The sequence below is a fragment of the Emydura macquarii genome, unplaced genomic scaffold (assembly GCF_026122565.2).
Source record: "Emydura macquarii macquarii isolate MOO-44397 ecotype Brisbane River unplaced genomic scaffold, CSIRO-AGI_Emac_v2 contig_2768, whole genome shotgun sequence".
Lineage (NCBI taxonomy): Eukaryota > Metazoa > Chordata > Testudines > Chelidae > Emydura > Emydura macquarii.
In genome coordinates this window covers 5,134,960-5,159,854 of record NW_027132905.1, presented here as the reverse complement: position 1 = coordinate 5,159,854, position 24,895 = coordinate 5,134,960, and the positions used below count along the sequence as shown (strand labels likewise).

General features: G+C 42.1%; 1 protein-coding gene across 6 annotated transcripts; it reads right to left on the bottom strand.

The window, feature by feature from the left end:
* Positions 1-1,065: 1,065 nt before the first annotated feature.
* HNRNPH1 (heterogeneous nuclear ribonucleoprotein H1) lies at positions 1,066-24,398 on the bottom strand. Of its 6 annotated transcripts, XM_067566244.1 has the most exons (15): positions 24,220-24,398; positions 23,150-23,328; positions 18,279-18,374; positions 9,893-10,027; positions 8,733-8,888; positions 8,390-8,533; positions 6,644-6,782; positions 5,407-5,585; positions 5,135-5,206; positions 4,922-5,061; positions 4,691-4,826; positions 4,183-4,266; positions 3,997-4,047; positions 2,514-2,606; positions 1,066-1,849 (listed from the first exon to the last, which is right to left on the bottom strand). In XM_067566244.1, the coding sequence occupies exons 2-15, from the start codon at positions 23,196-23,198 to the stop codon at positions 1,731-1,733; spliced, it is 1,593 nt and encodes a 530-aa protein (XP_067422345.1). In that variant the 5' UTR covers positions 23,199-23,328; positions 24,220-24,398; the 3' UTR covers positions 1,066-1,730. The 6 variants fall into 6 exon arrangements, with proteins under 6 accessions (XP_067422345.1, XP_067422344.1, XP_067422346.1 ...); XM_067566243.1 differs by lacking the exon at positions 24,220-24,398 and having other exon boundaries at positions 23,150-23,437; XM_067566245.1 differs by lacking the exon at positions 24,220-24,398 and having other exon boundaries at positions 4,922-5,055; positions 23,150-23,436.
* Positions 24,399-24,895: the final 497 nt, after the last annotated feature.

Genomic DNA, 24,895 nt, shown 5'->3' with positions numbered 1-24,895 from the left:
GTAGTTTCTCCATTTGCACAGCACCTGAATACAGAGTTATCCACATCTGAACAATGAAGCCTGCCTCCATTTTAGAGGCACCAGGGGCATGGTTTTTGCTCTGATAGATGTCAATCTTTCAGAGAGCCTGCTAGAAGAGTGGGGGAGCTAAACACATCAGCAGTTTTTAGCTAGAAGATGCAGGACATACTTTTATATAGCACCTCAGTACTTCACTCCTGATTAGCCAGGTTACCATACAGCCCCTGTGCAGCATATGGCTTTTGGACTGTGGCAGAAAAATCAGGACCCAGAAACAAATCTCCATTGAATGTAGGTTTGAGTGCACCTTTAGGAAGCTTATGGACATAAAAGTTCGTGATGTTGATCCTGATGGAATTAAATGCAGCATCTAGTCTGTTCAGAAGTGGCAGATCATTCTATCCTCAAGCAATACATCTACAGTGTGTTTTTAAGATCCACAGTAGTGAGTCTCAGAGGCCAGGTCTACAGACTCAAGATACAGTGCTACCACCACCTGTGCAGACACTCGGCATGTCTTCACTAACACACTAAATTGGCGCTGCTGTCTTTGATGCAACGGCATTAACTTAGCAGGTTTGCTAAAGATACGCTAAGTCGATGGGAGGGTGCTCTCTGTCTACACTGCTCTTGTCAGCACCTTAGTGCCTAGAGAAACAGGATGATGGGGTTTGCACAGGTTAAGACTCTCAGCTATGGGTTTTGAAATGCCATGTAGACATACCCAAGCAGCAGGACCAACCAGGCAAAGGAAGATATTCATTTGCCGGAATCAATAGCCTTTTCCAGGCACGCAGTACCGGTTGACCACATCAGTTTAGGCATGCTATACCATAATTTTAAATTTCATCACTGTTTGATGACTCATGCTGCACTCAACATTAGAACTAGTACAAACAAGAAAGCACGTACAATATTTATGCTATTAGGTGGAAGTGGACATTAAAATTCTTGCAAATACAGATGCAAAATAATTTTATTGCAATGCCCCACCCACAACCACTTTTTATAGTTACGAAGGACATTACACATGGAATATTAAAGTTAAGTGAAGAAAAAGTTCCAGTTTTTAAAAGGAAGATTTATTTAACAAGTTTCACTTAGCGCAATACACCTAAAAAGGAAATCACCATACAATGAAAGATTAAATCAAGGCCTCAGAATTTTATACGAACACCAAGACCAAAATTCTAAAGTAGCTGTATCACGTCTCAACAGGTTTCTCCATTAACTTAAAAAAGCTTAAACGTGCCTTACAGGATATTAAAAGAAATAAACTAGAACTAACATGCCAAATGTTCACTCTGAATTGCAGACACAGCTCCTATATTTCATTTTACAAAAAAGCATGTTTCTCAACATGCATTCAAAACAGTGTTGGATGTAATATGGTATAAGAGCAACATTTAACATAATTGAAACAGCTTTAACCTAAATACGCTTACTGCTTAAATACGCTCCTACAACAAAACTAACTTGAGAAAAAGCTGAAAATTGTTTAACAGTTATAGACTTTACTCAACTTGGTTATTACATCCTAAGTGAATGTTTATTTCCATATGTTCAAAAATACTGAACCTGAAGTTTTAAAATAATCCTGATTTCACTTACAGTAAAGCATAAATCACAAGCTTGTATTGCAAAACTGTTAAACTTAGTTTTTTGTTTTGTTTTGTTTTTTTAAAAAAGGTCGACCAAAAGTCAGTCAGTTACATTCCCCAGCCAGCACTCATATTGGACATGTTGGACATTCCGCCCATTCCATTCACTCCCATGGATGCACGATTCCCACTGCTGTAGTAGCTGCTGTTCATTGCGCTCTGGTTACCTGGAAAAAAATCCAGATGACAACTGAACAGTGTTCCATCTTACTGCCTGTACAAGTTTGGGGAGGAGATTCAACTCCACTCTTTTTATTCTGAAGTGCCCACTTCTTGAGATTCAAATCCACCCACCACCTTGCATACACTCCTATACTATTAAAAAGATAGACCATCCAGCTATTTAAATGAAAGTTGCTTTCAGTGAAGTAAGACTAAGTTCAGACACTACAGTTCTAGTGCATCCTGCTTTTATTTTGGGAAACAGCAACTGACTGGTTTCCTTCTCTTACAGTGGTCTAAACTCCAGTAACTGCAATGGAGTTTACTCCCAATTTATACTTGCAAGAGAGCTGAACAAGCACTTATATTTGTTGTAAAGTGTGGATTTACTTAGCTTCTGTAGTGTATCTACATAAACAGAAATAAATCCAATTTCCAAGCTTCATATTTCAAAAGAATTATTGATTTTTGGCAAGTTATCTATTAGTACTAGCACTGAGACTCAAATACTTCAAAATAGTGCTTCACTGTGGGTCTACATTTTCAAGGTAGTACTGCCCATCAACCTATGTTCCTTTGTCCTCCTCACACTTTCAAAGGAATCCTTACACACAATGTGCCAGACAACTGTATCAGACACCCACCTAAGGCTGATAAAAACCATCTTACCATATCCGCTCATGCTGCTTTGAGTACCATAGCCTGCTCCATAACCCCCACTCAGTTGCTGATTAGCAGGACCACCATAACTGGATTGATTTCCTTTCAAGTTAAGGATATGAACGTTAAGAGCTTGACTGCCAAAGTATCTGTCCAACAAAAAGTTCTACATACTATCTAATTATAAAAGTCCTAACAGATTTTTGCCCATGTGGTCCTATGTATCTGGTCTATTTAGAAACCATTCTGCCTAGCTATTTTTTCTGGTTTCTCATTAGTGGAAGAATTTGCCCAAGAGCAAGATATGTGCTTCTGACTAATCAGTTCCATTTAAATAGAATTTAAGTTAGGCCGAAAAACCAAATTAAGAATAAGCAACTTGTATTGGGGTCCTACCCTATTTCACCATAAGTGCATCAGTTCACTCAGTGCTATAAGTCACAAAGTCTGAGGGTTTAAGAAGCTTAAATATTCCTCTCAGCTACAAGTGACAAGAGACTTAAAGGGGTGCTACATTTTACGTTTCTGCCCCACCCACAATTCAGAAGTACAAATGAGAAATTTACTTTTCTGACTGTTACTGCATAGCAAAAATCCATCTGATAGGATTTTTGGCAATTCAGTTACAGTTAAGCCAATTGAGAAGCCTCTGATATCCTCCACAACAGCACACGCATTTTCAGAGGCATGGGGGAAGTCAACACCAGGATACCTGGAATGACAATCCTCCAGACCATCAGGCTACTCTTGCATGCACCATATGGGAAAGTTCCTATACTTTTATGAAAACTTGGTAAAGTTATTGAATCAACTACTAAAACTAATCTTCCCGTAAGATGAAGCCAAGTTCTCAGTGAACTACCTTTGAAGAGCACAATACCTCTGCAAAAGTTTGCAGTTGAAATTATGTTTACATTTTTTTAAAAACAAAGCATTACAGTGTTCTGAAATAATGAAATCTCGTTCCGCAATCAAGATAATATACAAGCAGCATCCACACGCACGCACATACACCAGATATAGAAACCAACCACCATTTTAAGTTCTTATCCTAACAGACCAGTAAAGTTTCAAGAGGGGTATCTATTTTTGCATGTTACATCAAAGTTTCTATGGCCATATAGGAGAAAATGGTTTCTGAATAGAAGTAACAGATTTTAGTTTAACTTACAATGGACATTTCACGTTTTAAATTTGGTAATTTTAGTTCTGCTATAATATTTTAGTGTTGATTTTTCAAGTTTTGGAGCAGAGCTTTTTTGCTCCCTGGTCCTAAAGAGACTTATGAGATCAAATGTCAGTTTAAGTTTAAAGTTTGATACACCCTTTATCAACACCTGGTCTGGAAAAAAACAGGACATGGAAAACTAGCATCTCCCATGTCATTTGTACAATATCTCACACTCCCAGAAAGCACTCATATCACCACTCTTCACATTCAGCACAACAACCTAATTAGTTGTTTGAATGTATTCCCAAAAGGTTTATATACCTGCCAGTGTGCTAGTGTTCCAATCTTGAACTACCCCTTCCGTTTCTTTGACTGTGTGATTAAGACAGAATGTTGAATTTCAGTTTTTATGCCAGGCATAGAATAAGCAGGCGCTGTATAAAATTAGCCAGCTTTGTTAAATATGAAGTGTTGGAATAAAAATGCAATTAGACTGTTCACACATACCCATTGCTCCTATCATTTGGCTGCCATATGCACCACCACTTCCTCCTGCTGTAGAATTCAAGAAGAGTTCTACATATCTGTGTTCTGAAAGGAGAAGAATGTTTAACACAGCACTGAAACACATACTGGACATTAGGAATATATATGATACAAACACTGCCTCATTTCAATTTAAGCTAGCCCAGCGCATCTAAGAGAAGTTTGGCATTAGACTAATTCCTACAGAATCCACCTCCAGTCTGTCTCACTGTGAGAGGTCACTCCAATGGAGGATGTGAATGATTTAAATCTGGTTACATGTTATAGTTACTACTTTAAATCATCTACATACCAACTGACATCTTGCCTGGGGTAACTACTATTCTACAATGTTAGAAGGATAACAGATCATTTTTTTAATACAAACATTCAAGATGTATGTTTTAATTTTTGTTCAGTCCATATTTTGGACATTGGATTTTAAACTGAGGAAAGCCCATAGTTTTATGAAAAAGATGGTCAAACTTACGCATATTTGCTTTGTCTTTGGACATGGCAGCCACAGCATCCTCATGAGTAGCAAATTCAACATCTGCCTCTCCAGTCACTCTACCATCTGGTCCAATTTCAATGTGAACTCTTACAGGGTTCAGAGGTGAGAAGAACTAGGTAGAAAATATTTACAGGATAAGACTCATCTGGCAAAATATTGTTGCCAATTGTGTAACAAATATTTTCTCCTAAAAGCATTTGAACTCACATTATAAATGTCGTTCTCTGTAGCTCTGTAAGGTAATCCTCTCATGTGTACGCAGTGACCAGTGGTACTTTGGAAAGTAGAACTTGCATCTCCATATCTGTGGTCAGACATGCCTGCGGAGAGAAGAGCCCACTCTATATCTTTCAGATGTATTGAAAGTTAGCTTTAATATGTATTAAAAATTAATTACCACCCCCATTCAAGAAGTCTTACCTCTTCCAAATCTATCAGAACCAAAGCCATAGCCATCACTATATCCATTGTAGTCGTCATAGCCTGCATAACCTGTAAAACAGAAATACAAGATACATATTAAAATGCTTATCCTAAACTACAGAAGTTAGTATGTAAAATAGTGAAATTATTTCTAGAAGTTTCGCTTCAGTTGGATTTTTCCAGGAGTTTCTACTCACTGGCCAATAGGTATGAAGCTGTATAATATGCAACGTAGAAGTTTTCAATTATTTGAAAGCCATAATACATACCTCCACCATAAGCTCCACGTCTCATTCTTTCAAAACCACTTCCTCTACCGAGACTGCTATAGCCCCTTCCAACACCAGGCCTGTCATAAGGACCTGGCCTCTGCATGGCCAGCAATTTGCGGGGAGGATCATAGTGAGTACGCACTTCTGCTCGACTACTCTTGAAGATTTCAATATACCTAAGATGTTTTCCACATAAGACAGACAGTCAGTCTTTAATTCTTCATACAGAAACATTAAATCAGTATAAAATTTAACTAGAACAAGACAGTCTAGTCATCGCCTTGAAACTGGCACTCTATTTTAAGCCAGATTTCTTTATATTATACAGGCAATGACAAATTCTACTTTTACTTTCAAAATGATGTATTTTCAAGAAATTACAATTACTGAAGGGTTTATTCGCTCCTCATACTTCACAGTATCCCAACCTTATGGGTGGGGGAGCAAGTTAAGTTCCCCAGCAAAGTTTAAATTTAATCATGTCTGTCAAAAAAACCCAAAAAACCAAAAAACAAACAAACAGGAGGGAGACAAGTCCACTCAACTCAGCACTTTCATATTTTGCTCATGTGGCAATATATTCAAATAGGGTTAAAAAACCTAGTCTCCACCAAGTTTTTAACCCATCAGAAGTCTACAAAAAAAAGCTTTGCATGTGCTCATCAACCCACCCTATGCTTCAGTGGTTCAGCATAGGAAAAAGTGCATGCTTCAATGAAAAATAGTCACAAGTAAAATAGAATAAAAACCCTTTGTGACAATTTCTTGAAAGCTATGCTTATTACATTGAAGATTAATACAATAAGAAAATTTGTTACATTTCAACTTATAAAACAAGTTTAGAAATTATCACATTTTCTTATGGTAATAAGGTACTATGTGTGTCTTTACAGCTAGAGACATTTTTGGTGCTACTTGAGAAATTTAAAGCCATAATCTCTCAACTTCTGTCAGTTTTTAGCTATCATTTTTACAATTTAATACCAAATGTTAGAGTAAGTTCAATTAATTTCAAATTTCGTTTTGTAGTCTAAAAAGTTTTATTAAGTTTGTGCTATGTACACATGAAACAAGGTGGTAACAATACTTTTACTTATGACTAAGTTAGAGACCAAAATACTAGATGAAGGAAGTTTAATGGTTTAAGAATCAGTCTTTTAAGAAGAGAGAATATGGATTTAATTAGCATTTACCATAAGAAAAGTGACGTATCCAACCAACCATCCATCCCCACCTGTGCCCTATTCTTTCCTTGTGTTTCTTTAGAGCCTTTTCAGCTATTTCCTGTGAAGCAAACTGCACGAAGGCCTCCCCCGTACTCCTCCCCTGGAAGTCCACCGGCAATGTTATCCCATTTGGCACGATTTCCAACCCTTCAACCCAAGGACAAATAACCCCAGTAGGGGGCAATATTAACATCACAAGCCCAGTCATGAATTTTTCTTATAGCTTTAAATACACCAGAATTTTAATACTTTTAAGTGAATGGTATGCTAGTTCTAGATTATCATTCTAGCAGCAAGCATGTCAACATGAAACGTCATGATTACATACCATTCAATTTACATTCTTAACCCATCCTGCTGCACAGAGAAAAAGCTTTTACTTTGTAGCAGTAAAGTCAATTTTCATTTAATTAGTGCAGGGTGTGTTAAGATGACATGTTAAATAGAGCTCTTAAGAGTACTTTACATAATTTTTCAGTCTGTTGAAATTCATACAACTTAAGTCACAAAAACAGTAAAAATAGCTTTACACAGCATCTTAATAAAGTAAACATTCATATAAGACAATGACACTTATATAAACATTTTAAATCTCTCTAAATTCAGTAATATTTGTAGAGTACTGCTTTACTAAGAGAAATTCATGAATTATTTCAGAAGTGTTAATTGCTAAACTGAAAAGAAACACTTTGCATATTAGGTACATGTATACAGTTTCTACCACCACTCATAAGATACTTGTTAACCACATGAACATGGTGAGATCAGTCCATTAATATGCTTAAAAATGGGTAGTCTTCAATACATCACTTTGCCAAAATACACAACAATTTAGTTGCATTCTAACCAGAATAGTCATCTGTTCCCAGTCTATATTAAAAACAAAAAGTCCTTGCTAAACCTGTAACAGCATTTTTCAAACCTCTTTGGATTGTTAAACATTCTAATATTCAAGTTAATAACTTATGCTTAAATCACATTTAGAAGTTGCTTTAAAACAGACAAGTTTAGTTAGTCCGGATCAAGATTTGATTCTAAGCATTTGTAAATATCACTCCAATTCTCAAAACAGGAAGTCAACATTAGATACAAATTAGCAAGAAAGCATGTTCAAGTGGAGACATTTTAATCTTTACAACTCAGTCTTAAACCCTAAACAAAGTTCATAAAATAAAAACTCATGTGAAGAAACAAAATGAAACTTCTGTACCACAACTACTCTGCACTTTAACAAAATTAGCGTACAATATTTGACTCTACAAGTCATGCAAGTCAGTACTTGAGCTCAGAGATTTTAGGCCTAACATTCGTCTTGCCATCCTTATAGATTCCACCCATGTTACTGAGTCCAGAAATAAAAAGGTTCGACCATTTATATGCACTTGACTGAGTAGCATGTGTGAAATAGCTAATAGTAGGCAGGAATTATCCTCTGATTTTTAAGTATCCACTTAAAGTTTCAATTCAAAGGACAAAAAACAATGTTTCTATGTTAAATGAAAAACTTGTTTTTAAGTATGAATTTGTAGATAATCAATCTAAGTTAATTTATGGGTTAACATTTATTTAAAAGCTATTAGCCTAGATAAATAGAGATTAAAGTGAGTATTTACTTGCACACAGAGATCAATATAATCTCACACACTAACCGTGGCACAGTTTGCTCTGTTGAAAGCATTAATGGGCAAGTGATCAGTGCCACTGATTCTAGAATTGATCCATAATGCTACAGCTAATACTTATACCCCACATACCTGAAAAGAACTGTACAATTTCTTCTTTGCTACAGCCAAACGGGAGTCCTCTAAGACGTACAAAACCATCATTAGCAGTATCAGGGCTGTTAGGACCAGTATGCTTCAGAACCCAATCCATTTCAACGTTGTTTGACTTGAAAACTGTAAGAGGCACTTAGAATTAATGAATTTTGGAATGCAGCATAAACAGTTAAGTCATTTGCCATTTGAGAAGTTAGTCAACTGGTATAATCTAAATTCACTTAAATCAACTTACATGCATTTTTAAACACCACAAGTTACAAAAAAAAGAGAAGTCAATACAAACATTTAATCAATTACTAGGCCAATTAAGTCAAACCTTCAACATATCTGTGTCCCATTGTTTCTCTGTCTTTCTTCAATGCCAATTTCACATCATCTTCTGTTTCAAGTTCAACAAAAGCTTCTCCACTTGGTCTGCCTTCTCTTGTGTAGATGAAACGGATACCTGAAGCTTCATTTAGAATTTTGCATTCTAGGAGAGAAACCCAAAACAGTTTTGTTCTAACACTACTCAACAGCAGTGATTCATATCTTTTATTCCTGGAAGAATACCAGTTTAATCCTAAATACCTATTATCTTCATCTACCGTAATACATGATTGCTGGTTTTCCTCCTGTGTTTAGCTGAATTTAATATTCTTAGTATATTTAAATTTACCATTAAGACTGAAATCCCTCAAGAAATACAACTCAAGCTTCCCTGCCAGCATATTTTGCACAGCCAGGCAGTCACAATCCAAGGTAAATTTTGAGTTATGAAAGAAACCAGACTCCATCCCTCTTACATACCTCTAAAGACTGCCCACATTATAGGGGTTTTAGTTTTTTGGGGTTTTTTTTGTTTTTTAAACATTTTAATTGGAAATACTAAAAAAAGTCTTTTTAAGATGGCAAGATTGATTTTTCAGATGGGACAAGCAACCTGTCTAGTAATCTGTCAATTCAGTCTAGTAAATCAAGAATTCACCAGTTGCAATATGCGACTTAAAATCTGCTCAGTGAAGTGTAAGTAAGGAATGCGCTCTTTCAAGCAAACACTAAACCACATTGTAAACCAACTCTTTTAATTAGATAAAGTACAAAAGAACTAGCTATTTGTTATATATCAGATCCTTAAACTAAACACTTAATGGCTTACTGTAATAAGTACTTTAAAAATGCTACTTACTTTTACTAGGGATCGTACTCTATACCATTTCCCCCTCTGCCCTTATCTTACAGAAGTGCTGCCCCTGGATGGTGCCTTGACACCCCTCCTTCCCCCCCAAGTCCCTCCACAGGCCTCTCCCTACTTTTTGCCTCCACTCTGGATCTCCAAAGTTGATTTCCCTGCTTCCCTGGGAGGCAGGTGGGTGCGCTGGATGGACGAGTCACATGAAACCCGCCTACCCTTCTCCCCAGCAATCAACAAGTGGGAACCCTCTTCCCCTCCAGCAGGCCGCAGGCAGACTGAGGCAGCCCCTCCCACATACTTACCAGAGAAGAACCTCTGGACCTCCTCAGCGGAGCAGGACCAGGGCAGCCCACGCACTTTCACCACGAAGCCCTCTCCACCCTCCGTATTCAGCATCATGCTGGAAGTGAGACTCGGCTCCGATTCGCCTTCTGTCGCTGAGGAGAGACAACACATTGAGGTGGGGCGAACACCACCCGCCTGCCGAAACACAGGGCTCTCCGCTGCCCTCCCCCGAAGCATAGAGCTGCTCACCCACCATGGCCCCCTTCACCAGACCACCCCCTTCTAGTCCCAACCCCTTTGCCCCTGGCCAGCGCTACCACCTCCCCCTCCCCCACCCCCACAAGTGGCCCCTGCTGCTGTTCATGACTTCCCCTCCCATCGAGGGCAGCCAGCTGCCAGGTCCAACACGACTGAACTCCCACCTTCACAGATGCTGACCCTCCCCTTTCCCGCATGCACACAGTGATGCTAGGGATGCAAGCCTGATCCTCTGTCCGGAGATCGCCTAGTCCTAGTCAGGCAGCAGCAAACGGATGATTTTGTGGTGAGGACGTGAAATGGTGGCGGGTGCTCCAATGGACTGGGCCCTGCCACTGCACAAAGAACACAGGCCCAAGCCACTGTCCCTGGTCCAGCCAACAGCCCAGACCCCCTATGACGCACAGTGCGTCCTCTTCCTGCTCGCTGCTGGGAGGATTGGGGGTCAGGATGAGGATGGCTAGAGGACAGCGGCCAGAGGACTTGGGGTTGGGCTCATCATCAGCTCGCAGCATGGCTCTCCAGTTCATACCGTGCTGCAGCATGGCACGGAGCGCATGTGCATAAGTAACTGCCTGCACTGTGCATATGCAAGTTGTTTGACTCCCTCCCACTCTCTAGCATCAACAGGCACCTCAGTGCATCTCCATTCCTTACGCGCATGGCAATGTGGGCATGCACTTCCATCCTGACACAGAAGATGCATGTGTACACTGTAGGCAAGTTATTCCATGAGTTGTCAAATATGGAGTTTTATGCCCCTTTCTCAGAGGCAGCTGGTACTGTTGGAGACATGATATGGAAGACAGTCCATGCATTTGATACAGTATGCATGGAGGCTGCTAGAATGGAAGGGGACTGAGACCCTGACTATACTAAAAGCACTGCACCAGCTTAAGAAAGCCAATTTTTAAAAAAAGGTAACTTACAAAGCAGGTCAAAGTTAAATCTATTTAGTTAAATTGGTGCAATTTTTCTAGTACAGACAGAGTCTGAGCCTCCAGCATCAGAGGGAGGAGGTTGGTATAGAAAAGTCAGCCTAGATACTGGGGGCTGAACCAGCAGCAGGATGGAAGAACTTGGCACAGGGCCAGCAGTTGTTGCAGGGGGAGAGGGGGGACATCTGGCAGCCCAGGCACAGGGGACCCAGCCAACAGTGGTTGTGGGATGAGGTGGGGTACTAACACGGAGGGGCAGCCTGTGCATAGGGCACCAAGCCCTTGTAGCAGTGGCGTGGCCAAGGGAGGCAGCCAACCTTGTAGATTGGCTGGTGGTGAGAAGTGGGAAGCAAGGTGGAGGGAGGCACAGGGCAGGCTTAGGCTACAGTAATTCCCCTTGGCCTTCCCTCCCTGGCCCACCATCAGGGGGCTGCAAGCACTGGGTCTGACTAGTTTCATTCAGGGCCTAGAGGGGCTGACTCGCCCCCCCCTTCCCCTCGCAACAATCCGGGGGGGGTTGATGCACCTCCTCCTCCAGGTTTAGGGGTAGGGGATTGGGTCTCTTTTCTCCTCCCCCTTCCCAGTTAAAGACACACACAGCCTCTCTTAACATAGGTGGAGGTGCCAGAGAGACAGGAGCTGGATGTGGGAGGTACACAGAGAAAGTGGGACGGGCCACGAAGCTAATGCCTCACAGCACCAAACACTACCAAGAGTGGCATGGTGCTTTGCAGCCAGCTGCCAGACTCCTCCTAGGTGTTTGCATCAAATTACTGGTCCTGGTTCAGCACCCAGGCACATCTGCCCTTCAACCAATTTAACTCTGTCAAGTAGTACAATTGGAAAGACACACCCAAGCCTTTGTTCCAAGTCATCAATGTTTAACCCTAGCATAAAAAGGAATGAAGCTCTGCATGCGCACGCAGCCTTGACAGTCCCTCATTCAACCCGGGCATCAATGACATTGGTCAGTTTCCCCAGCACAGCGCTGCAAGATTTAGGTTACAGTCCCTGCAAGGAAAGTGACAGACACTTGGCTAGCACTGACATGCAATGTGTCTATTAGCTTTAAGGAGGGAGCAGGGGAAATAATTCAGTGGCATCTATTAGCACCAGTTTCTGCTAACAGAAAGTAATGGCTTTGTCAGGAAGTTGCTGTGACTGGAACCAGCATTATTTATAGTTTCACAGAGCGAAGATTATTTTCAGCCTCTACTCGTTAGTGATTCCTAAGAAAAACAGCACTTGTACTATGGGATTTAAATAAGTCACACAATGTGGGTCCTCAGGCACTGAATTAGTTCTTCTCTTATTGGCCCAAAATAGATATGGATACTGTAAGTGGCACTCTGGTTCCTCAGCCTCCTGTATTTAGCTCTGGTAATCTTGCAGATAATGCCAGATTTCAACTACAAGTTCTAGTAATTCTCCCACACTCCCTCCAATCTCATTTTCAACTGCTGTGTTGCATGTGTACAGCAACTGTGTGCTCAGCCTCTCTTCCACCACACCCCCTGCTCTTAAAGAATGCAGCATTGGCAACATCTAAGCCCCACCCCATTTTAAAGCCATGATTTCTAAAATGGTGGCTGGCAATGCAGTTCTTAGCTGCAAATGTAGCTAAGCTCAGTGTTCAGCACCATTCCAGCTCCACCTACTGACTTAGCTAAACAAGGCAGCCTAAATTTACTGTCCTGTGTATTGCAAAGTGCTACAGATACCGTATCCCTTTTGCAGGCAAGTGAAAAGGTACAAGAGCCGCTACAAAGTCAGTGATGAAGGCCTCCCACAGCTTCTAGTCCCTGCTCAAAGTACTAACACACACCACCTCTGTAACACTAAGCATTTCCCAGCAGTTGTAAAAATTTTGCTATTCAAACCAAGTGCTGCATATGCCTTCTAATTGCTTCAAACAAGTTGGTTTAGTAGCACTTGTGTAGTGGCCAGTAACATACTACTGGGAGGATACAAATTAAGCAGATATTGGAAACATTTTATATGCCTATCACAACCAGCTAAACAGATTTGTCAGACTTAAAGTTGCAGACAAGGGACAGTTAATATGGATGACAGCAAGGCAGCCTCTTGGCTTTCCAGATTTGTGAATTTTAAGTGCAGTTTTAACAACCTCAGGCATTTTAGAACTGTTTATCTGAAACATCTATGAATAAACAGCATTTTACTTTGGCCAGAGCAGGACTGATAAAATGTCTAGTGAAAAGCTAGAATTCTTGTTTTTGCAAATCTTCCATCGCTGCAGGAAAATCCACATTTGTTCACATGCTGGAGAAATACAATGATGAGTGGGGAGCAATCCTTGAATTTATGCCAAATGATGCAATATTCAGAAACCTGAAAATGGGTAAGAGGAGGTAGGTGTGCTGGTGGGGAAGAGAACAAGGAAATTATTCTTCTTCCAGTTGCCAAATGGAACAGTGTTGGGATTCTGCTGCATTTAGTTCGAGGCACAGGGTTCCTCCTTGAACTACCAGGCCTCAGCACCAGCACAATCCTAACACTGGCTGTAAGGCAGGGAAGCAGGGAATTAAGTACCTAAATAGGAAGCCTCATCTCACCTTTACACAACTCCCCCTCCCTTTTTTTTTTTTTTTTTTTTTAAAAAAATTACAAAAAACTATCTGAACAAGTTCTAGGTTAGTGAAATGTAATGTTACAAAGTAAATAATTTACATTGTAAGCACATTAAGATAAGGACTGTCCCTGTTTGTACAGTGCCTAGCACAATGGGTCCCTGGCACTACTGCAGTACAAATAGGGTAAAGACACCCCCCCCATCCAAAGCCCCTATTCAACTATGGCAGACCAACATTTAAAACTTGAAAAAAGAAATCTACCACATTTTGTAAAACAAGGGAGGTTGATTAACATCCTTGATTAAACAGGTTTGCAGCTAACAGTGCTAGTTCACAGTATCCCACCAAGTCCTATCTTATTAGATTCTAGTTGTCATTTACAAGCCTCTAAAAACCACAAGCAAGTAACATTGCCTTTTCCCAAAGCAGAAGTTTCAAGAGGCAAAGAAAAGTTATCTATTCAATGGAAAATGCAGTTTCAAGCGTGCATAAGACACTCACCCTCTTCCTCCCTCCCGCATCCCTGCAAATGTTTTGAGGGAGGGGGATGTGGGGTTAGGGCTTATCTATTCCAAAGAGATGTCATAAATGCTGAAATAGCTACATGTCAAAGAAAACTGTAAATTTTTGCACTTCTCACACATGGCAGCTGAAATAAGTCACATGTTAAGCAAATAGTGTTCAGAACATTCTTCCTAATTGGGGGAGGGAGAACAAACCCACAGACCCTTACAGTCGCCTCAAACAAAAATAATGTAAAAGTTACAGAGAATGCACAAATGCTGCTCATTAACTTTACCTTTTTCCTCCCAGGAACTTTAAGTATTTCAAATGTTGTATAAGCCCATCTTCTGGGCTTGTACCTTTCAGACTTATGCCTGCTTGAGTAGGGTTAGATCACAATTAAAGCCTGTCTCAGCTAAGCTACATGAAGCAGATTCTTTAAAAAAAAAAAAAAAAAAAAGTGATTGCTGTACAGTAACAGGTAACTCAAAAGTTGTCTGGGTGGCTAATAAGTTTGATAGAGTTCAGTGACTAATTCAAAGTCTCTGACCTTGCCTACATGGGTCAGTAGCCAGGAATAACTATTGTGCTTTAAATTTATACTCTAGTTTGTCAGCTTCATGTAGTGGGAATAGCAATAAGTCATATGCCTTTTGATCCCATTGACCAATTTAGATTCTGCTACTGTAAAAGCCTTTTCTAGCCATTATGTTACCAGCAAGCTTTTACACACTAAAACTAAAGTGTGAAAGGCCCAATGAACCTGTTGTGTAGACTCAGCCAAATGAGTAATGAATGTTGATGAAAGGCAAGAATAACACACTTCATCATACATGCACTCTGCTACAAAGAATAGTAGTATGCTGCTTCTTAAAGACTAATGGAAAAAAGTGGCAAGCATTTTTGCCCACTTATGGTAGGTAATACATTGCATAGGTAAGGGCTAGTCTACACATGGATTTATTTTGGAATAGCTACTATACTTTAGTTCATATCCTATCTTAAGAAATTACTTTCAACTGTAGACTAATTCAGGCACTACAGCTATGACACGCATTCTAACTGCTGTCTACCACAAGACCTGTGCTGTCTTAATCATATAATTCTAATTTTTTTAAAAAGCTTTTCCAAGCAGTTTAAAAGTTTCTGCCACTCCTTACACTTGATTATAAGAAGTGTCTTATGTTGCAGGCATGTGTTTGTTTCCAACCTGAATCTGGAAATATCAATGAAACAGAGTGGGCTATTTATTTAGAATGGTGTGTGTATATATATATATATGTGGCTTCTGCACCAGTTTGAATCAGAGAGTTGAAAGGCTTGATCGCCTCTGAACTACACCTGAGGTATGATTACTTATGCAATAAATAACCATTTCCAGATGTTTCTAAACCAGAATATTTGAATTGGTTGTCATTTCTTGTAAAACAGGAAATATATAATAAGTCACGCTCATCTCATGCAGTCTGACCTACATACTTCCTTTCACTCAGAGCTATTTACTACACTGTTACCTGCAGTGTAATAACCTAATTGAGGTATTTTGACTATACAAGATCAGATAGCAACTGAACTTCCTCTTAACTTCAATCTGTATGCTGAACCCAAAACAAGTGTTAGTAAATGTAACAGAGGCTACGAAATGGGTGAGAACAGGGTCTCACTATTTGAGAAACAATGGTATTTTCAACATTTTAGTATTATGCTTGGTTTCCCCTACTCCTAACATTAATTTAATGGCTAGAGGCAGATCAGGTTTTGTTTAATTAAAAATTAAACAAGTAGATGTAGCTAAATGCCTCATCTAGGGGAAGGTTCAAAAAAGGTATTCCCACCCTGGAATTAAATAGATTGAAATGATCATTTTAATTTGCTTTTGGGAATACAGGGGGTGTCATATCATTGCTCTGATATCATCAGTTTCTCTGCACAGTGCACCTAAAATGTCTACGTCCATCACCACTGACGCATTTCTTGTGGCCCTGCAAGTGGCATTGAGACTCTGCAGTCTTCCAGGGATTTTTGCTATCCAATGTTTCTGCAGAACCCGAGATTTTGCTTAAAGAATATTCTTAGCTCTTGTCTGTAGACATCCCATCCTCAACACAGAGTAGGAAATTATGTTGTGCGTGATGACTGCACTTGTTTGCAGGATTTATGGGGTCCAGCAGTTAAATAGTTTAATACTGAAGTTACTCATTGACACAGACATTGGGGGATCAGGGTCAAATGCAGGTACAAATTAGTCTAGAACTGGAAGCCTGTGCCAATTTCAACAAAATTCCACACAGCTTGAACTGCTCTTGCTGATGGACACGTGGTTTTGAAAACCTGACACCAGGTGATAGGGTTTTAGTGAGCATGAAAGACTATGTGTACAGCATTCTGAAAGTTCGTATTCCTAACATGTTACAGGAATCAATTTCTAAAGTAGAATATAGGACACTATCCTATTATGCTGTACTTTACACTCCAACTGAGACAAACCCAAATACCAGATTTAGAAGATACAAATAAGCCACCGTAAGGACAGGACACCACAGCATACTTACAGACAGCAGCTGCAGTCTCCAGTTCTTTCACAGAGACTAAATCTAAACAAAATTCTCCTTTCTCAACTGCTATTCTGATGTCAGCAGATTCTATATTGTTGCCAACATTCACCACTGTTGCTAAGGGCCCTGAACAGTCATAGAAAGCTTACAGTTGTGGGTTTGTGACTCATTTGGTAGGCAAAGCATGTACGAAAAATGTATAAAACTATTTTTTTTAACCTCCGTAAAACCATTTTGGTTAAGAAAGTTCCATTTAGAGTGAGTTCTCAGAAACTCTTCCCCTCTCCACACCCCCCCCCGGTTTGAGTGAAGGAGATTTAGTGTATACAGACTAGCCAGAGAGTCTGTCACTTTAGCCAGGGCATATGAATCAGTCAGGTTTGAGTCTATTTACATCTTCACACACAAGAATAAAAAAGCCTTTAAAAGACAAGCCTGGGAGCTTAAAATCATAACTGTTTGACACTAGAAATCAGAAGCTCAAAGGTATGTTGTAATGAGCCATAAAGCTTATGACCTGCTAACCCTCCTTTGTCCTATGACTGAGCAAGGGGAGTTAGCTGCCCATTTCACCTTGAGTGAGCTCTTACAACATGTTAACTCCTATTCTGATCAATCTGTTCTGCCTTGTATTTAGCTGTGTGGACACTGAGTCCCTTCTCCAAATCTGAAGAGCTCTGTAAGATCAAAAGCTTGACTCTTTCATCAACAGAAGTTGGTCCAATAAAAGATCTCACCCACACTGTCCCTCTAATATTCTGGGACCAACACTGCAAACAAAAATAAAAAAAAGGAAGCCTGCTAGCAAAAAGGAAGCTGCCTACATGGTGGTGAACAGATGAAGAAATATACTTTTAAACATCTAATGCAGTAGTACTGCAAGTAAGGACAACTGAAACTATGTCTTGACATTTCAAAAATTTATAAGTCATCAATGCATTACTTAGCTAAAGTGAGCATGCTAGAGCTATTATGCTAAGTGCAAACATGATGAATGCTGTTTGAGCCATACTACTTTGTTTACTCTTGCAGAAATGCAGGAAAGGTTGCAGATAAGAGACTGAAGAGGGCTCACACCCCAGCAACAAATTTTGACACCATAAGTGGTGGTATAGACACAGCCTAGTTCTCCACTGCTGCTCCCTACCAAAACAGTTGGCAGAACAGATAGTTGCTTACCAAGTAAGTTCCAGTTCTGATATGGGAGAGAACCTCTGATCACATTTAAACTAAGGCCAATGGATTATATTTGAACTAGTGTTTAAATATTAATCCTAGCTTCAAGATAAGCAGCTGGGGAGGCAGCCATCAAGCCTCTGCAGGTTTACCACATACAACAGCTTTTACTGTAGATTGAGGTTGGAGTTGTATGAAAAATAAATCATTAGGGAAATTGGGCAAAGTTCAGTTTATTTATTTGGGAGCAAAAGTTTTAGAAGAAGTGTGTCTATCTGGAAGTTTGCTATATTTTGCTTTATTGAAGCTTGAAATCCACTGCTAAGCGGGGTTGGCACAAGCAGTGTAATACTTATGGGTAAATCCTTGGCTACTAACTTGAGTCGATGTCTCTTTTGCAGAAGTTGTTGCAGGACATGTATTCACTGGATGCGTCTGCTGGATTAGCACTTTCCCGAGAAAACTCCTTTTCAGCTGAAACCAGAAAGCCATTTCAGAGTAGAACAGCAGTAGATTCCTACCACTGAAATCCAGCAACACATTAAGACTGTGCACTAATTATAACATCTATACTCCCAAGTATAATTTAATACAGGGTGGAACTCATGACCCAGATATGAGTGCATCATACACTGTGGAATTCGGAGACTGCTTAGTCTGTTTGCTCAGATTTGGCATGATGCAGGAAGACAAGTTTCCTGTATTAGTTTGCGGAGGAAGGCAGAGCCTCCAAAAGCAGGTTATAATTCTGGTTCAGGTTTTCGCCTATGGTATTTTGAATTAGTTTCCTGTTAAAGGGGTGAGGTAGAAACTAGTTATTAATAACCTGTCACACAGTCCACTCCGAAGGAAAGATAAAAGCTCAACAGGTTTAAAATCTTGCTAACCTGTGAGCAAGCTGTCCAGTTAAGCAAAATCTTCAAGGGGTTTAAAAAAACCTGGCATTTAGAAGAGGCAATTTGTCCTAAAGGACGTTATACAAATGCATTTTACAATATGCTAATCCATTTAGCTAGCAAAGGAGACAAAAAAGTTAGGAGTATTTCAAGAATTCTCCCACTTGCTCCTGTAATTAGAACAGAATGTTGACAATTGTTCCACAGCAATAGTTTTAATAGAAGAGTCTGAAAATAAGTTTTCCCTACTATGATAAGCTCTTTTAAAATAGAGGGTACTATTGTCAGAATGCAGAGTGATCAATATATTTTTGCACCCACAGAAGTCATTCCTTGTGACTGAACTAAAGATTTTTCTCTAGCTAGGTCATCAGGCTCATCATGAACATCTGAGGGGGGAAAAAATGACAATTCATGCCTTTTCTTACTATTGTTCGAGTTTAGCTGCAGACTGACAGGTCATACTCAGAAAAGGACCTTCACAACCAGAAGGGCTGTAAACATTAAATAAAAGTTTATATTCTGCTAAGAGTATGATACTGACTTGTCTTACTTGCCTACAAAAACCTTCTGACAAGGACTAGTCAGTTGGTATGCCATGACCACTGTTTATACTGATAAGTTTAATAGTGAACCCCATACCTTGCAACTCCCTTTCTTGTCTCTAGTGTAAGACCTGCAGTGCAGGAGTTGTCTTATTACAGTAGTACAACATGACCAGGGTCTCTAAGCATTACAATAAACAGTTCATCTCTTGGGATTGTCAGCATTTGTTTCCTGATATTACCTTCTAGTTTCATTTAAGCCAGATACTCATGAGAAGACCAAAAAACCCCAAGAAATAAGATCTGTTAAGGTCTTGTCTATAAAAGGACTGATTCATTGGAGCACTGCACTCTCCATTATAATGCTACTTGATAAGCAATATCTAAACACTTAAGTAGCTGTTTGAAGAGTAAAGCATTCCTCTGTACAATTTGGGGAAAGAACTCTAGATTATTTCAATGGGAACCTGAGTATTAACCACCTTTAAAGTTGGGCCTATCGCCTTAACTAGGAAGAAAAAAATGCTTTCTCCTTCCCACCAAACTAACTCAATTGAGTTAACTTAATTTGACACCTGTGTCACTTTACCAAGTAGGCTAAGCTAGTTTAATGGGATTTGTTTTCCTACTCTAAATAAGGTCTACGTGATTTGCTTAAGGCTACACAGCAAACCAGTAGCAGAATCTATACTAGATTTAATCAATACCAGGTTTTCCTTCATCTCTTAAGTTCCTTACTTTAAACTGAAGATGCTGCTGCCTCCACTGCACAGGTTAAAATCACTACGCAAAAAAACTTAACTCTGCTACTGGCCCTGCCCTCTTCTTGGCTCCTCCATGTCCCCAGGCACTGCGGGCAGAGAGGGTTGGAAGCCCCTGCCCAGAATGGCAGCAGATGCCAGGGAGAGGAAGGAAGCTGGACTTCAGGGACTAGCATGGAGGAAAGGGTTCAGCACAACCCTTTGCACAATAGAATTGCAGAGGTGTTAAGTGGCCTATCCATTTCCATCAATTCTGAAAGGTGTGAACTAAGTAGTGAGTGTTCTCACTCCTCTCCTTAAGTCTACCCCAACCCCTGTCATGGCATACCAATTTTCAAGACCATCTCCCCACATACATGGATTTTAAAACACTTTTTAAAATCAGCTCCTGGGGGGAGGGAGGAAGGGGGGAAGATAGTGGGGATATGACTGACGAATCAAGATGACAAAGTTTAACTCCTACCCCTGATCCTAATGGGACCTAGCAATATTATGGGTTAGTGGTACTGCTACCATATCATGGCTGCATATTATTCTTTTTTAAGAGGTGAAAGGAAGTTCTGCTCTGCTGCACGTATGCAAAGCACTCTGGTTCACAGCTTGGTTCAAGCCACACTTAGGAACCCCTTGTTCAAAACAATCTCAAATTTAGCCCACTAATCCTACACGGAATTTACATGCAACATTTTAAGGCAATCTAAGAAAGCATGTGAATTTTAGACCACTTCGAAAACTCAAGAGCTGTTAAACCTGTATCCAAGCCCCTAACTTAACTAATGTGGTGGTACCGATATACTACAATAACCTTGCATATTATGATCGGCTATACCTTATCCAATTGTTCTTTTTCTCTTCCTATAGTTTGAGAAGAGAAACTTTATTGTCATGTTCTATTCCCCCACCTTAAAGTTAAGCTCATCTGTCTTTCTATATACATCTTCATTCCTTGTGTTTAGCCATCTGATAAGACTTTGTTTTCCCCTCAATCTGAAACTCACAGCCCAATCCTCTGGTAGAACCAGGACAGCATTATTGTCAGTTATTTATTTAGGATGGACTTCATGGAAATTAACTCAAGTGCATTTCCAAATGATAAATACTGGGTTCATAGCCATCTATCACAAATAGACTGGGGCATTTAGGTCAAGAGTGTTTATGTATGGGAAGAGCTATGTGTGGAAGCCTGTACAGTAAGGAGATTTGTTCTTCGCACAGGGAAGAAAGGGAAGCAATTAAGCGTAACTTATTTTAAACAGTGTTACAAACTGTTAGGAGGTTTTTGAAACACTTCAATCATGTAGATTTCTTAACAGCTCAAAGCTTTTTGAATTCTTAACATTTGAAGATTAGTAAGAATGATGACCAGACTAGACTGAGTTTCTTTAAAACTTCAGACAGATTTTGTACAACTATATTAAGAGTATTCAAGGCAGTAATATTCCTATGCAACTCCTCAGGACATTTGCTATTCAGGGCTTGTTAACGTTAGTCCCTGCTCTGCTTCTGACTCTATTCTCCTAACTCTTGCACCATTGTAAGAGTCCCTTTGATTCTCAAACTATTTACACTAATATGGTGTTTTACACATTTTAAGAAGCAAGTAGTTGCCTAATCTAACAAATGGCAAAATTAATACACTTTTTGCAAATGCCATAAAATAAAATGGGTGAGTGGAACTCTATTGCCATGCAATGCAAAATTTAAGATTGTGGGTGTTCGGGCAGGTAGTTGAGTGTACTGACCGTGTATCAGTTCTAACTCCCCCACTTTTTAACCCTAACAGAATTCAGAATAGGGTGACCTGATTTTTTCACACTTGTTGTTTGGACAGGATGGGGGGGGGGGGGGGTAAGAGGTACCTATATAACAAAAAGCTCTGATTATCAGGACTATCCCTATAAAATCGGGACATCTGGTAGGAGGTACACAAGAGGAGTGCTGCTGCAGCATTACTTTCAGTAGTAGTTTCCATACCACCCTTCAAGGGACTCCTAACAATGGTTCCAAGCCTCTTCTGTAATTGTACTAAGGTTCCAGCCTGTCTCCCTGTCGAACAGTCAACTGAATTTATGAGGAAGTTAAGTATCCCAGGGCATGCTCACTCGCATGATGTTTTGCAATTGGCATGGTTCACTGCTTTAAACAACAGCATTTATGGCTTCCGCTGTGTTATGGAGTCAGTGTTTCACAATATTTATGCTAATGACAGGAATTAGTATTTCAATAGCAATGAACTCTTAAATATGTCGTTGTCTATGCTGACTCCCAAGCAAATACTACAGAACGTTTGTAAAGCGTACAGACAGGCTATTGCATTTACTGAATAACGGCAGACAACGTGTTAAACTGTTGCCACCGACCAGCACTCTTCTACAGAGGCTGAAAATAAATACAGGGAAGGACAAAGCAGTCAGCTGAACTGCAACAGCCTCTTCTTCGCCGCCATTCCCCGCATGGGCGGACTCAACCCAGGAGACTGCCGACTCTCCGTTTAGTCTTTTATCTTGGGCTCCCCCAATGACCCCTGAAACCGTTCCCAAATTGGACGACTAAGGCTCGGTTTCGAAGCCAAGCCTCTCAGCAAGCGGGGAGGAGAGCGGGATGGGGGGGTGAGAGGAGTGAAGCTCCCTTTGCACCTTCCCGATTCCAGGCACGGGCCTAGGCCGCAGCGGGAGCCGCGCTCCACCGCCGCGGCGGCCTGTGGGCCGCGGCACGGGCCTAGCGCAGACAGGGCTTGGGTCGGGGCCCATCCGCCGCCATCGGGGGCAGGGATTCGCACAGGCCTCCGATGGGGGCCCCTTTTACAGCGGGGGTACGTCCCCCAGCGGGCTGCCCCACCCTTTTGCACACCACGAGGGTGGGGAGGGAGAAGGGGGGGGGGTCGAGAAGGCCGCGGCGCCCGGCGCCAACTCGCCACTTCCGGGCTCATGCGGCCTGCGCAGCTGCGCCGCGCCCAGGCTCGGCCGCTCCCCGCGCGGCGGCGGCAGCGGCTCGGAAGTTTCTGGAAGCCGCGGCGCGCGCGCGCGTGGGGCTCAACGGACACTCACTCAGGCCGGGAATCTCCCCCTCGGTCTCCTCGCTGCGGAGAGGGTCCATCTTGCCCAGGCGCTCACAGGGGCCCGCGGAAAGAGAAAGCTCGGCAAGCGGGGGCTCGGTCGCGGCTCAAGGAAGGCAGAGGGCGTCAGGCTACCCCCGCAGCAACGGTCTCCTCGGCGCGCGCTCTTGTCTTTAAAAACAAATATAAAAAAAAAAGGTAAGTCGGATTTTTTTTGTTTCCTGCCCGGCCGAACCCCAACCGCTCTTCTCCCGCCTCCTCCTGCTACAGGCACGCGCGCTGCGTCCGGGCAGGGTTATAAAGAGCTGGTGACCGGGGGGGGGAGGGGCGCGCAGGATTGTGTGACGTCAGATTACTTAACCCCGCCCCTCTCCCGCGCTGCCAATCAGCTGGCGGCCAATGCGGCGCCTCAGTCCCGCCGGGAGGCCAAAGGCGGCCCCCTGGGGTAAGCGGCGGCAGGCGGCTCGAGATAAGGCCTCAGGGCCCAGCCACCCCTGGGTGAAATACGTTCAGCAGCCACGGGAGCGGGGAGGGGGGAGGCCAAGAAAAGCCGCTCGAGGGAGCGAGATAAGGGGCGAGCGGGGAGGCCGCTGGCTCGGCTCGGCTCACCGGGGGAGCTAGCACTAAGCAGGCAGGCGCCTCCTTCACCCCGCTCAGCGCAGCCGGAGGGTCCGCCTTCGCCGGCGGGCGGTTCTTAGGGCAGCTGGAAGGACACGACACGACACAACGCCGCCCCCCCCCTCCCGCTACACGGGATTGTTATGTACCACAGCCCTGCCCCTCCCCCACGCTTTAAAGGCGGCGGGGGGGGGGGATTAAGGCTTTTCACGTGGCACGTTTGACGCTATCACAAACACGGGGGGGAGGGGTCCCCTCAGCAGCGGGGTCGTTCGTTTAATCTGCCCCTGGAGAAAACGGGACTTTGAAGGCGGCAGCTTGTGTCCCGGCTCGCCTCGCCCACCGCGCTACAGAGCCGCGAGGCCTCCCCGCCCAGCCGCGCTCCCCTGCAGGTCGGCCAGATACACGCGGGCGTTGATTCCCCCGCCGGAGCCGTCTGCAAACCTTGCGGTGCGACAGAGGTGCCTGAGTCCCCAGCTCCCCGCAGCGACCGGCTGCTCCCCCCCGGGCCGGATATATATAACCGAGAGGGCGGCAGAGAGAGAGAGAGAGAGACGCCAACGATGACGGACAGCAGTCGTCGTTTCGTTCCGGCCCGGGAAGCGGGTGGGTCAGGTGGTTCTGGCTCCACCTCCTAGCTTCCAGCTGCTTTTGCAAATGCCCTTGCTTTTTATTGCCTAGAGGAAGTAGGAGGCCTGTGAAAACAGCTGGGGGGGGGGAGAAGACAGCCTGGCTGCCTCCAATAATAGCAGCGGTTCCGTCGGAGGAGAAGAAATGGGAGCCTGCCTTAGGGCACTCTCAGGAACCAGCAGCAAAGTAGTTAAAAGTAACGCGATACTCCTCTGTAAACAATTGCCGCAAAAAAAGTCTCGCGAGCGCAAATGGGAGGTGGGCTGCGCATTTTTGGAAGGAGGAGGTTGCCCGATTGCAAATGGGAGGGGTAATGGGGGGACTGCATGAATGCAAATGAGGGAGAGGTAGAAGCGATTCACAATGAATTGTATTAAGATGTGACCCACGGTATGGGGGGAAAAATTGAGAACGCCTGTTTTATTCTGTGTTTATGTTATAATGACAGCCAGAGGCTACAACCAGAATCGGGGCCCTGATTTGCCAGGCA

Bases quoted from the DNA above. Each gene is read 5' to 3' on its own strand.
- HNRNPH1 (XM_067566244.1), bottom strand. From the start codon at position 23,198: ATGGACCCTCTCCGCAGCGAGGAGACCGAGGGGGAGATTCCCGGCCTG. The intron at 10,028-18,278 runs GTTAGTAGCCAA...GTCTCTCCTCAG, and splicing joins CAAAAGAGACATCGACTCAA to CGACAGAAGGCGAATCGGAG. The intron at 5,207-5,406 runs GTATGTATTATG...TCTGTTTTACAG, and splicing joins ACGTGGAGCTTATGGTGGAG to GTTATGCAGGCTATGACGAC.